The following is a 15,058-nucleotide window of genomic DNA, read 5'->3' on the forward strand; positions in this document are numbered from 1 at the left end:
AATCAAGCTCCATCAGAGGCTCCAGACGAGAGTTCATGCCTTCTAAAATGGGGACATCCTCCCACAACACCTCGGCAGAGCGATCCCGCGATCTTAGCGGGCAGATAAGACAGAATATTATGGAAATATTCTGCAGTAGCCACCTCGACCTCGGTGGTAGTACACCCCCCCCCCCCCCACTAAGAGCATTCAACACCTGCAGCAGCAGCTCAGTATGAGTGACCTCAGAAGCATAGCACCGGACATTAAGGAGACACTGTCTGCCACGATCACTGATCTCCGCCATGACATCCATGCTCTAGCCGGCAGAGTGCAGGAGGTTGAACGCTCCGCGGAACACAGCTATCCGGAGAATCCATCACTCAGTGGACACACACACCCTCCAACTCCGGGACCTACAGCGCCATATGGAGGACCTAGACAACAGCGGCAGAAGACACAACCTGCGGGTCGGTTGAACCAGAGCAACTACTATCCGCAGTGTCAGGCCTGTTTAATAACCTCCTTGACAGGCCCCCTACCACCGTAATTGAGATGAAGCACATCCACCGGGCTCTTAGACCTCGAGGCAGAGACACAGACCCACCGCGTGATGTGGTATGCTGTCTGACAGACTAAGTTAAAAGAGGAGATCCTCCGCAAAGCCCACAACAGGATCCAGCTCTCTCATGGTGGAGGTGAGATTCACATCTTCCAAGACCTGTCGGCTATTGCCCTCCAACATCAAAAGGATCTTCGCCCCCTGATAGAAATCCTCTGAACCAGAGGAATCCACTATCGGTGGAAATTCCCCTTTTTCCTCGCTGCTTCATACCAGGGCCACACAGCTTTATTAAAGGTTCTGGAAGATCTCCACACGTTCTGCGAGACACTCGTCATACCGCAGGTGGAAGTTCCTAACTGGTACGTGGAATTTCGCATGGGGTCAACTTCTCAAAATCTAAAGCTTTGAATGTCTCATTACCACAGGATGCCCTTAATCAATGCCAGTCCAACTTCCCATTTAAATGGAAACGAGATGCGATCCAATACGTAGGTATCCAACTACCTTCTAAACTTACGAATTTATACTCTAAAAAACTTTCTCCCGCTACTACAAAACATACATGGTCATGGTCCACTGGTCTGTTCTCATGGTTTGGTAGAGCAGCGATTCTGAAAATGAATATCCTACCGAGAGTACTATACCTACCACAAACCATACCGATAAAACTTCCAAATACTTTTTTCACTTCATTCCGGAGAGCCTGTACAACCTTTTTATGGGGCACTTCCCGTCCCAGATTGAGCTATCACAGACTAACGATTCCCAAACTAAAAGGGGGCATAGGCCTCCCAGACATTATGCAATACCACCAAGCTTGTCAACTAGCTAGGATTGTTGATTGGAACGTTCACTTCAAGGTCAAAGCATGGGTACAGTTGGAACATGTGATAACGCCCTCGCCCTTATAACAACTCCTCTGGATAACTAGCAGACATACCCCGTCAGCATGTAAAACCCACCCTCTCATTAACGCTATGTTAGTAACTTTTAGAGAAGCCTGCCACAAATACACAATCTCATCTATCCCAGGTCCCCTGACACCGATCTGCTAAAACCCAGACTTCCCTCCAGGTATGTCCGCCTCCTTTCTCGTGGACGTATTGCCATATCCCGCTATCCGTGCAGAACAATTTTTTCATAGAGGCCACCCTCTCGCTTTGCAATCACTCTCTTCCCAGATGACAAATAAGTCATTCCCATTCTGGTCTTACACCCAAATTCGACACTTTCTTGACAGATTCCACCCTCGAACTGACTGGTCCCGACAGCTCACACCATTCGAGTCAATATGTTTAAGACAAGAACCCCAAAGACACCTAATCTCTGATATATATGCTATACTTTTTGCCAATTATGACCCTAAATGTAATGAAGCAAGTCGCAGGTGGGAACAAGACCTATCCTTAGATCTCTCCAAATCTGAGTGGGAAAATATCTACACATTTATTCACAAGGGGACTGTAAACGTCCACACGCAAGAAAACTGATTCAAATTTTTTTCTAGATGGTATAGAACTTCCCTTAAGCTACAGAAGGTCTTGCCTACAATCACTTTCGCTTTAGAATACTCACCCGCACAATTTCAGCTGCACCACTCCACAATGTCCAAAAGACATACCTACGCTCTTTAGCCAAGCATTTAGTGAATGGGGCCTGGTTGTGCATCCCAGCCCGATGTCGGTCATCAGATCCCCCGACCACTGCAGACTGGTTTCAACGAATCACAAGAATAGCAGAAATGGAGGAACTTGTCCATGAAGCGAAAGATAGCCCCTCCGCAAGACAATGATCCCAAACACAAAGCCAAGGAAACTCAATTGGTTTCAAAAAAGAGAATAAAGCTGCTAGAATAGCCCAACCAATCACCTGACTTGAATCCAACAGAAATTCTTTGGAAAGAACTAAAGACCAGAGTTCATAGAAGAGGTCCACAGAACCTTCAAAATTTGAAGACACACCTGAGCAATGCATGCGACTAGTTTCTCAATACAGGAGACATCTTGAAGCTGTCATTACCAACAAAGGATTTTGTATGAAGTTTTAAATAAATTTCAGTTAGCGTGTTCAATACTTTTTCTCTGTGTTGTTCCATTTTATTACACATAACTTCATTTCTGAACTTATTTGTTTTGGTGTCTTTGTATGTATGGATTGCATGGGTTGTTACCGACATGTGGTGAACATTTCATGTCAATAGAACCTTTAGAAAAATATTTACCTAGAAAAATGCTCACATGCTCAATACTTATTTTACCTGCTGTATATAAGAAAACCTCATGGCGCTGGTGCCTCCCGACCCTTTAAAGGGTTTAGGATGCCGGGAGGTTATGATTGGGACTGCCAGAATTGGTGGTCACATGATCAGAAAGTAGTTTGTTAGCTGCCGGTAACTACGTCAAGAGTATTTACACTAATTCATGCAAATATGCAGCTGTTCGGCGATAAGGGCCACCCGCCAAAAGGCCGCATATTTGTGTGAATTAGTGTGGCCGGCGCCAAGGGGTTAAAAGTATTTTTGTTAATGCAAAGTAAGTACCTAAATTTCACATGGTATCAGCCATTTGCAACCTCTTGTAAAGCAGAGCTCAGACTGGGAGGAAGAAACAGCTCAAGTAGCCACTCAGTTGTGCTATAGTTAAAAGGACAACAGAGGGAGAAAGCTCATCAGTGTGATGCTTCTCCTTTAACTGTCCAGTCATGGGTTGGGGAAGGGGCAAGACTTGTAGATGTTACATAACTTCAGTAAAGTAATCAGGTCCTTTCTCTGGCAGACAGGACTGTGCTGTGTAAAACTCACAAATCCGGCAGGTTAAACAGCTCCCTTATATGTACTTCATCTGTGTATTTAGCGGTTTGCTTGGTATTCAGCTTTAGCAATTTTCATTGTTATGCTTATAATAAAATCTGAAAAAAATATATGAAACTGAAATAAAAAACTGAAATAAAAATGAGCTTTATGAAGGTAAGTGATTAAACGCGTTTTCTTGTAAACTAAGGTTTATGTATGGCTTGGTCACACAACACATGAAATTTAAGGCAATTCCACACTCTTCCAGCGTCAGATAAATAACAGTAATGTCAAACACCTATGGCTGTTAAAAAGCACCACATTCATATTGAATATGCAGAAGCAGCAGCGAAGACATAATCCCTGCAAGCCTTCCTATTCAAGCAATAATAAAAGTGTCTGTTTTTGTTTTATTACTAATGTGCAAACTTTTTTTTTTTTCCATTGAACCCCTGAACGTAAGCATTTTTTTTCTGTTAAAAACAAAAATGGGTATGGAAATAAAAGCTCTACTCCAGCTTCACAATTTAAATACAATTTCAATTTACTAACTCCTGTTAGCTGCTGCCATACTTCCTGGCCGAATACTGGAAATTGACCTACAGAAAGGTATGGCTCCACCACTTGAAGTTCTCTGCAAGGTGTAGCCATTAGCACATCTTCCAGTGTTGGCAACACATGCACGTCACTGCTGTGTGACATGGTTGCACCACTCTACTTCATCCACAGGATGTCACTGGAGAGACGACAGGATGAGGACAGCGGACAATTGCGCACCATCTAGATGAAAGTTTCTCAGTACGAAATTAAAAAATGCAAAAACGATGTGCAAGGAACGAGAGGGAGGGGGATATGTACTTTTAATTAAAGTCTGAATATAAAATAAACCTGTACGATGAAAAAATATTAAATTAAGTGCTGGAGAATATGCGTCATAGCGGTTTTGTCAGAATACTCCTCCCTGGGCTGCTGGAGACTCCTTAAAGTAAACATTTGGATTTCTAAAGCATTACATGTCAACCAATTAGGGACAAGACATGCAGTGCCAATAGTAATTACAATAGGTAATCAAATATGACCCCGATGGCGTCAGTTATGATGAAATGTGTAGGGCGGAGCCAACATATGTTTCGTCGCCACACTTGTCCTGCTGTGTACACGATCTGGACCTTTCTTATGCACGGTTTTTCAAGCCTTGGATTTATACACTGCGTTGATTGTATTATACATTATGGGAATATTTTTAATCACCTTTTTTGGCATCAATAAAAGCTCTTTTGCGTTTTTTTAATTCATAAATCATGGTTACACCTTATTCCATCATATCTACTGAGATATACCTGGATTATATGTGATTTACTGGGATATCCTTGGATCAAATGCGATTCCTGGAGGTTTAGAATTTTGGCACATGTGGACACACTATATTATGCGCATCTGACTCCGTAATAGAGTGCATGAATATTGGGAAGAGTAGATCTTGTATTGGTGGTGGCTCACATGGTGGAATGTGATCACTGATATGCCTATGACCAGAACCAGTGTCATGATTGCAAATACTACTTTTTGGACTTTTTTGAACTTTCACTTTTATATATTTGATTACCTATTGTAATTACTATTAGCGCTGCATATCTTGTCCCCAAGTCTTATTGCACAGCATGTCTGGCTGCTTTTGCTAGCGGCTTTACTATTTTTGCCAGCACGCTTTCTCCTTTTGTTTACATGTCAAACAATTGCCATGTTTAAAATAAAATACCTGTTTTATCCTTTGTTATATCTCAGTGGTGTTTATCTCCTGTAGCCTTGTTGCAGTCACTTCCTGCATGGCAGTTTTCAGAATGGGGTTCCTGATGGTAAGAACAGTGGAACATGCGAGCATTACATGCAGAACAGTGGCTTACAGCAGCAGGGCCACTGGCTTGAACCCCAACCAGAAAACTACCTGCATGGAGTTTGCATGTTCTCCCTGTGCCTGCGTGGGTTTCTTCCCACACTCCAAATAAATGCTGGTAGGTTAACTGGCTCCTGTCTATACTGGCCCTAGTATGTATTTGTACACATGTGAGATTGTAGCAGGGGCTGATGTGAATGTACAAAGTATTGTGTAAATTGTCAGTGCTATATAAATACCTGTATCATTGTGTGTTGAAATGACTACTTGTATAAGAAATCTGGGTAATCTTCATGGCATGATCACCAGGATTTATTTGAATGAAAGTACTGAAAATGACCTTTGAAATGACATTAATGTGTTAAACCTTAATGAGATTTAGTAACCAGGCCAAGCACTGTCACAAGAGGAATGTGCCTGACCTTTCAGAATGTCAGTATTTGCATTACTACTTCTGAGATTTTAGCCAGCCCACTGAGAAGCCTTATTCTATCAAAACAAGTACAGCATGACACCTTATGAGGTTTACTCTCCAGCACTTGTATTTTTATACCCCCGTACACTTTAACAGCGAATAATTCTACTGTTCATAGAATCAGCACAAAAAAAAGCAATAGCAGCACAACCAAGTCACTCTTGTTTGTTCGATGATACAGTAGTATGCCAAGATAGTAGTTGTGCCATCATTATCCACAAGATGGCACCACAGTAGCAGTATCTGAAAAAGAGTTGACTGCTGACATCTATAAGCAGCAGCCCATGCTTTAACTTTGGTTTTACCTCTATAGGAAACGCTTCAGTGAAAGAAACGCCAATGTAGGGTTTGCATGGGTTCCCTAAACATAAAAATAATTCATATTTTAGCCACGGAAGAACAGACCACAAAAATGTACACCGTGATGATTCTGTCCCCTCTGCTACCTCAGCATCACTATTTGGTGCTGTACTGACAAAAAGTTTATAGGAAGCGCAGCACAGAAGGAAAAAAAAAAAGACTGGTCTAAAGCTGACTTAAACCATTTCAATGTGATGGGTAGGACAGCAGAGAACAGGCGGAGGGACACACAGACTGATGAGCAGTACAACAGGTGGAATGAGGTAGCTGTGTGTTCCACTGAGCTCTCTATTAGTGCATAGATAAGTCATGTACATGGTGGAAGCTCTTCAGTACTGCCATTAGGTGGCAGGTTGCAGCATCTCCTGCCAATCCGTCTCACTCTCACATGTTGTCCGGTTCTTAAAAAATGCCTTGATCAACTTCTGAGCTTCTTCTTTCACTAAGGAGAAAGAAGAGATGAATGAATATTCACACTCAACATTAAGCCTCATCAACCAAAATACCCCATCTTCAATAGCACTATACTTGGTATATCAGATCAAAGAAATTACCCCATTTTCAATTTCACTATGCCTAGTATATCAGATCAAAGACACTACCCCATCTTCAATTTCACTATGCCTGGTATATCAGATCAAAGAAACTACCCCATCTTCAATTTCACTATGCCTGGTATATCAGATCAAAGACACTACCCCATCTTCAAAACTGGAGAGTGCAAAATCTGGTGAAGCTCTGCATAGAAACCAATCCACTTCCAGGTTTTTTTGTCAAAGCTTAATTGAACAAGCTGAAGTTAGAAGCCGATTTGGCTACCATGTACAGCTGCACCAGATTTTGCACTCTCCAGTTTTAGTAAATCAACCCCTATGCCTGGTATATTAGCGCAAATAAAACACTCCATCTTTAATTGCACTATACCTGGTATGTCAGCTAAAATAAAATACCCCAGCACTTTAGATGTCGCACTGCTGTTAGTGCTCAATAAAGATTTAAGAACAAGCAATCGAGTTGCCAGCATTTCTTGCTGAAAGTAAAACCTGTGTGGCTCACGACCAAAGTTAAAAAATGTCTATAAATGATAAAAAAAGAGTTTTTTAAAAATACAAGAATGAGGGAACACTCTCATCGTTTAAGTGCTACAAAAAATATAACAGAGTATGTAAAAAAGGAAATAAAGGACACAAAAATTCAAAATGAACGACAGATTACAAAAGGATAGTAGGACAAACCCCAAAATATTCTTCAAATATATTAATAGTAAAAAGTTCAGGTCTGAGCATGTAGACCCTTTACAAAATAATCTAGAGTGGGTGACTGGGGACAAAGAGAAGGCAAATGTATTAAATGCTTTCTTCAACTGTGTATACAAAGGAGCATGGGGGAGCTCATGTCCATAATGGAGTGGTAGTGACACAGCCCCAAATAATCCACAATGGTTTAAAAGTGAGATGGTTCAGAAATAATTAGACAGAATAAAGGTGGATAAAGCACCTCCACCTATGGATCCTTAAAGTATTGAGCTCTGTCATTTCAAGGCCATTGTTTCGAATATTTAGGAACTTGTTAATGATTTAGAATGGTACCACTGGATTGGCGCAGTGCCAATGTGGTGCCTATATTTAAAAAAGGATCAAAGTCTTTACTGAATAACTATAGACCTGTTAGTTTAACTTCTATGGTTGGGAAGATACTGGAGCGCTTAATAAAATACCACATAGACAAATTCTTGCTGGAAAAAAACATTTTAAGCAACAGACAACATGGATTCATGAAAGACAGAAGTTGTCAGACAAACCTGATTCCTTTAATAAGGAGTAAAACCTTGGACAGAGGGGTGGAGGTGGACGTGGTATGCTTGGATTTTGCAAAGGTGTTTGACACAGTTCCCTACACACGGCTCATGTGTAAGGTAAAGTCTACAGGCTTGGAAAGATCAATTTGTACATGGATAGAAAATTGGCTAAAAGACAGAATTCAGAGAGTAGTGGTTAATGATTCTTACTCTGAATGGTCTAGGGTTATCAGTGATGTACCCCAAGGTTCAGTGTTGGGACCCTTACTTTCTAATATATTTATAAATGATATTGGGTCTGGGATTAAAAGTAACATTTCAGTCTTTGCAGATGACACCAAGCTATGCAGTGGAATAACATCCTTACAGGATGTCTCCAATTTACAAGCCGACCTCAGTGCTCTGTCTAATTGGGCAACTAAGTGGAAAATTAGGTTTAACCACTTAAGGACTGAGCCTCTTTTTGAGATTTGTTTACAAGTTAAAAACATTTTTTTTGCTAGAAAATTACTTAGAACCCCCAAACATTATACATTTTTTTTTCGAACACACCTAGAGAATAAAAAGGCGATCGTTGCAATACTTTCTGTCACACCGTATTTGCGCAGCAGTCTTACAAGCGCACTTTTTTTGGAAAAAATACACTTTTTGGAATTCAAAAATAAGACAAAAGTAAAGTTAGCCCATTTTTTTTTATATTGTGAAAGATAATGTTACGCAGAGTAGAGCTTGGCGGGATGGGGCGAGTTTAAAAAATTTTTTTTTTAAAATTTATTTTACCTTTAATTTTTACACTGTTCTTTAAAAAAAATTGTGTCACTTTTATTCCTATTACAAGGAATGTAAACATCCATTATAATATAAATAAAGCATGACAGAACCTCTTAAATATGAGATCTGGGGTCAAAAAGACCTCAGATCTCAAATTTACACTAAAAAGCAATAAAAATAAATAAATAAACAAATTTGTCATTTAAAAAAAAAAAAAGGCCTTTTAAGAGCTATTTGATGTCGCTTCCACCCTGCAATGGTATGGAGACGGGTGGGGGCCATCTTCCCCTCACTCGTCTCCATACCCAGCATATGAAAGGATCCGATCCCCCTCCGCCGCTTACCGGAGCGCGGCGGGAACCCCTCTCCCGCCGCCGATAAAAGTGATGTTGTAGCGAATCCGCCACAGAGACCACTTTTATCTGAAAGCGGACCGCAGGCCGAAGAAAAGGATACCGGGGTTATGGCAGCTAGCTGTTGTCATAACAACTATATTCCTCTTCAAAGTTAGGACGTTTATCGGAGTGCGGTGGTCCGTAAGTGGTTAATGTTGATAAATGGAAAGTTATGCATTTGGGGGCTAAGAATATGCATGCATCATACATACTAGGGGGAGCACAACTGGGGAAATCAATGTTGGAGAAGGATCTGAGGGTTTTGGTAGATCATAAGCTCAATAATATCATGCAATTGCAAGTTGCGGTTTCCAAAGCGAGCAAAGTCCTTTCTTGCATTGAAAGAGGTATGGACTCCAAAGAGAGATATCATTTTGCTCCTGTACAAATCATTAGTAAGACCTCATCTGGAATATGAAGTTCAGTTTTGGGCACCAGTTCACAAAAAGGATATCGGGGAATTGGAGAAAGTGCAGAGAAGGGGAACCAAACTGATAAGAGGCATGGAGGAGCTCAGCTATGAGGAAAGATTAGAGGAACTGAATTTATGCACTCTTGAGAAGAGGAGATTAAGGGGGATATAATCAACATTAGAGGTCGACCGATATGAGTTTTGCTCTGTGTTGGCCGACGGCCAATATACGATGTCGACTTTGTTTGGATTGATATGTTAGGCTGATTTTTTTCTTCATCTCATAAAATCTAACAGTTAAAGCGGAGTTCCACCCAAAAATGGAACTTCCGCTTTAAGTAATGGTGACCCCCCTTGATGTGCCACATTTGGCATGTAATTTTTTGGTGGGAGAGCAGATATCCTCTTTTTAGAGGCACCCAGCTCCCACTTCCTCCCGGGGCTCCCCCCTCCCTCCCTGCAATCTTCCGGGACGCATGGGCAGTGTGTGCCCGGATGTGAAGCCACAGCCAGGCGCCCACAGTTACAATGCCGGCGCCGTAGAGAGGATGGGGAGGCCAGCGGGGCTTCCTTCACCCGCATAGCTGGAGCGTGGGACAGGTGAGTGTCCGATTAATAAAAGTCAGCAGCTACACTTTTTGTAGCTACTGACTTTTAAATGTGTGGAACTCCGCTTTAAGTAATAAGTGATACAGAAAATTTCTTACATTAAACATTTATTAAACACAACAAGCCTCCAATCAGTGCACTTGTATGTATAATTTAGATGAAAAAAAAATATTATATATATATATATATATATATATATATATATATATATATATATATATATATACATACATATATATATATATACATACATATATATACATATATATACATACACACACACACAGATATATATATATATATATATATATACACACACATCTTAATACATAAATCTTAAATATAAATACAAAAAAAAACAGGTAATCAAAACTTTTGGACGAAAAAAAAATAACTTTACTGTTTATTTTTTTTTCATTCTTTAAAGTGTTTTTCCCCAAAAAATTGCGTTTGAAAGACTGCTGCGCAAATACCGTGTGACATAAAATATTGCAACGAACGCCATTTTATTCTCTAGGGCAGTGGTTCTCAACTCCAGTCCTCAGGACCCACTAACAGGCCAGATTTTAGGTATTGCCTTGGGGAGATGCAGATTAGAATACTGCAATCACTGAGCAGCAAATGATATCACCTGTGATGTATTTCAGTTATCTTGCAAACCTGGCCTGTTAGTGGGTCCTGAGGACAGGCGTTGAGAACCACTGCTCTAGGGTCTCTGCTAAAAAAAAAGTATATAATGTTTGGGGTTTCTAAGTGATTTTCTAGCAGAAAATGCTGGATTTTTACTTCTAAGCAACACGTCAGAAAAGATTTAGTCTTTAAATGGTTAAACAGATCTTCTACACACTGGAGTTCATTCATTCATCTCTCTGCTTCTTTTATCAGCCATGTTCTCAGACTTGGCAGGCTGCCCAGATAGGAGAGACTCAAGTCGCTCCGACGGGGAAACTTCAGGTGACCTGCATAGACTTCTATTACAGAAGTCATTTGCAAATTGCGCTGAAGTCGTGCTGTGCGGGGTTGCGCTGATTCGCCCCACAAGTCGGATCGCCCCTGTGTGAACTGGCTAGTGCATAAATTAATCGGCCTAATTTGCAGCACAATCGGCCCGTGGCGATTAATTAAAAAAATGACAAAAATAAGCCGATATATCAGCCGGCTGATATATCAGTCAACCTCTAATCAACATGTACAAATATATAAAGGGTCCAATATAGTGAACTTGGTGTTGAGTTGCTCACTTTAAGGTCATCACTGAGGACAAGGGGGCACTCTTTAAGCCTAGAGGAAAAAAGATTTCATCTCCAAATACAGAAAGGTTTCTTCACAGTAAGAGCTGTGAAAATGTGGAATAGACTCCCTCCAGAGGTGGTTCTGGCAAGCTCAGTACATTTCTTTAAAAAAGGCCTGGATTCTTTCCTAAATGTACATAATATAACTGTTTACTGAAATTTATAGGTAAAGTTGATCCAGGGAAAATCCGATTGCCTCTCGGGGGATCAGGAAGAAAATTTTTCCCCTGCTGTAGCAAATTGGATCATTCTTTGCTGGGGGTTTTTCGCCTTCCTCTGGATTAACTGTGGGTAAAGGAATGGGTATATGGGATTGTTTTTTTTTTTTTTTTTTTTTTTTTGAACTGGATGGACTTGTGTCTTTTTTCAACCTGACTATGTAACTATACCTGTGATATCAGATCAAAGAAAATACCCCATCTTCAATTGCACTATGCCTGGTATATCGAATCAAATATATACCCCATCTTCGATTGCACTATGGGGATTGGTTTACCAAAACTGGAGAGTGCAAAATCTGGTGCAGCTCTGCATAGAAATCAATCAGCTTCCAGGTTATATTGTCAAAGCTTAATTGGAAGCCGATAGGCTACCATGCACAGCTGTACCAGATTTTGAACTCTCCAGTTATAGTAAATCAACCCTTATGCCTGCTATATCAGCGCAAATAAAACATTCCATCTTTAATTGCACTATGCCTGGTATATCAACTAAAATAAAATGCCCCATCTTTATTCGTACTATACCTGCCATCTCTGATCGAATAAAATGCTCCATCTTCAAAGTATAACTAAAGTCATCGGAGGCAGAAGGAGAAGCAGCACACTACTCTGCTGTAAGCATTGCCACAGACTGCAATGACACTGCTGGCCCTCCCTCGCTAAGCTGTAGTGCTACTTTGCAGGGAATTCCAGGAAGCTGACATGAAGATCGATTTTTGTACTTATACTCAACATATTCTAGTATAACATTTTGTAATTATTTGTTTTTAATTAATTGTTTGATCGTCTTTTGTTGAAAGGACATGCTGGAGAACTTGATCAGCATCTACAGTGGGCACAGCTGTCAGAATACAATGTCCTGGTGGGGGGATTTTGCCACCTTGTTTGTGTGGACGCAGGAATCTGTTTGTTTCACAGTGTATGACCAGCTTTAGTATACACCCAGAGACCTGGCACATCACTCACTCATCAGAAATGAAATATATACACCTCAGGTGGAGTAACCCTTTAAGAGTCAACATATTTTACCCTAATTGACACCATAAACTCTGTATAAATGGATGTTCCTCCTTCTCAGAGGATACAGGAAGGCTCACCATTTTTCCGCAGAGGTTTCTTGTTATCCCCAGCTAAGTGGTGAGATAGCTGCCTTGCGAATGCCTTAAACAGGTCCTGTTAGGATTGAATACATTTCACATTGCATTATATTAGTGCAAATATCTGCAGTAACATTGAACTATATTTTCACACATTTACGTTTCTCTAATATAGGAAAAACTATCACAGCAGACCCTGAGATAGAGGAATAGGTAAAACCCCTTGTAATTTGGCATTTGTTTACCATTGGGAAGATTTCCCTACAATCCCTGAAGCAAGAAATACAATTTCCCATACACATGCTCCAAATGTTATCATACAAAGGGCCTGCGTTGGCCTGCCCTGGGCAGAGTTTCCCAATGCACAAGTGCTGTGACGGATTAGTACCCCTCCCTTAACATAGCACACCAAAGGCCACGTTAAACTATTGCACTGGGGTGAACAAGCCCTACATCTTTGCTGTACGATAATTGTACCAGCTGTTTGGAGAAAAACAAATGTGGTACCAATATTCAAAAAAGGGCATAAACATATTCCTGGAAACTACAGGCCAGTCAGCCTAACATCACTAGTATGTAAATTATTGGAGGGGATGATAAGGAACTATATCCAAGAATTTGCTGATAAAAACAGTATCATTAGTAGTAATCAGCTTGGGTTTACAAAGGGTCGTTTTTGCGTGACCAATCTGCTAACATTCTATGAGGAAGTGAGCTGCCATCTGGATAGGGGTAGGCCGGTAGATGTGGTGTACCTTGATTTTGCAAAAGCATTCGATACAGTTGCCCATAAATGCTTAATCTACAAGCTGAGGTCTGCAGGCATGGACCGTAAGGTTTGTTCTTGGATAGAAAACTGGTTACAGGGGCGTGTCTGAAGGGTAGTGATAAATAACGTGTGCTCAGACTGGTGTGGAGTGGTAAGTGGGGTATACCCCAAGCTTCTGTATTGGCACCAATTCTATTCAATTTATTCATAAATGCTATAGAGGATGGGATAAATAGCTCAATCCCAGTTTTTGTGGACGACACAAAGATGACTAGGGCAATAACTTTACATCAGGATATAGGAATTTTACAGAAAGACCTGAACAAAATAATGGAGTGGGCAACTACATGGCAAATGATGCACTTGGGGACTAAGAACATAAATGCAAACTACTCACTGGGGGGGAGAACCTCTGGGGGAGTCAAGGATGGAGAAAGATCTGGGGGTCCTAGTAGATGACAGACTGAGCAATAGCATGCAATATCAAGCTGCAGCTACCAAAGCAGGCAGAATTTTAGCATGAAAAAAAAAGGGGGATATACTCCAGAGATAAAATTATACTCCTGCCACTTTATAAAACTCTGGTCCAGCCACATCTGGAGTATTCTGTCCAGTTCTGGTCACCAGTCCTCATAAGGGATGTGCTGGAGAGAGTCCAAAGAAGGGCAACAAAACAAATAAGGGGGACTGGAGGAACTCAATTATGGGGATCTACTACAGGCTCCAATTTATTCTCGCTGGAGAAGGGACACTTGAGAGGGGACATGATAGCGATTTACAATTACCTCAATGGTGACCCCAGCATAGGAAAAAAGCTATTTAGTCTCAGGGAGTGTAAGAGGACACAGGGCCACACAATGAGATTGGAGGAGAAACGGTTTAACCTTAAAACTGTGCATAGGGTTTTTCTGGGTGGTAAGAATGTGAAAATTTCTTCCACGATTGGACGTGAATCTTAAAGAACACAATATACAGGGAAATTATTGTTGACACTGACACACACACACACACCTAGACAGGTTGAACTGGATGGACTATTGTTTTTATTCAACCCTACCTAGTGTGTACAGTGCCTTGAAAAAGTATTCATACTCCTTGACATTTTCCACATTTTGTCATGTTACATCCAAGACTGTAAATGTATTTTATTGGGATATTATGTGATAAACCAACACAAAGTGGCACATAATTGTAAAGTGGAAGGAAAATGATAATTCATCAATGATATTCAGCCCCCTTTACTCTGATACCCCTAACTAAAATCTAGTGGAACCAATTGCCTTCAGGAGGAAAACACTTGTATATAAGCCGAGGGTTAAATAGGAAGGAAGGTCCCCCAATATACAGTGCCCAGCTTGCTGTAACCTTTCCAGAACAAATATTCAAATAAGCCCAATTACAATAATAGGGGGGGACTTTCTGTCCTCTTGACAGAATACCCAGCCAGCTGCAACAGCTCCTGCAGCATGTGCCACATACAGCCTTGGGTACAACAAGTAAGTCTTCAGAGACAGATGACCATTACCACAGCGTTGGCCCAGATAACTCAGCAAGGAATCCTCAGGTGTACTGGCCTGACCTGAACAGCAGAGTTCTGTGCTGACCACAACACAGACAGGGTTGTCATTGC

General features: G+C 40.9%; 1 protein-coding gene across 1 annotated transcript in view; it reads right to left on the bottom strand.

Annotated features, from left to right (window-relative positions):
* Nucleotides 1-3,476: 3,476 nt before the first annotated feature.
* RECQL5 (RecQ like helicase 5) overlaps nt 3,477-15,058 on the bottom strand; it is a 178,803-nt gene continuing 167,221 nt past the window's right edge. Inside the window, exons 20-21 of the mRNA XM_073608124.1 lie at nt 12,660-12,735; nt 3,477-6,506 (exon numbers count right to left, since the gene is read on the bottom strand). Of these exons, the coding sequence (XP_073464225.1) occupies nt 6,406-6,506; nt 12,660-12,735 (177 nt within the window). The 3' untranslated portion in view covers nt 3,477-6,405. The remainder of the gene's footprint in view (nt 6,507-12,659; nt 12,736-15,058) is intronic.

This window comes from Aquarana catesbeiana, linkage group LG12 (genome assembly GCF_042186555.1).
Source record: "Aquarana catesbeiana isolate 2022-GZ linkage group LG12, ASM4218655v1, whole genome shotgun sequence".
NCBI lineage: Eukaryota > Metazoa > Chordata > Amphibia > Anura > Ranidae > Aquarana > Aquarana catesbeiana.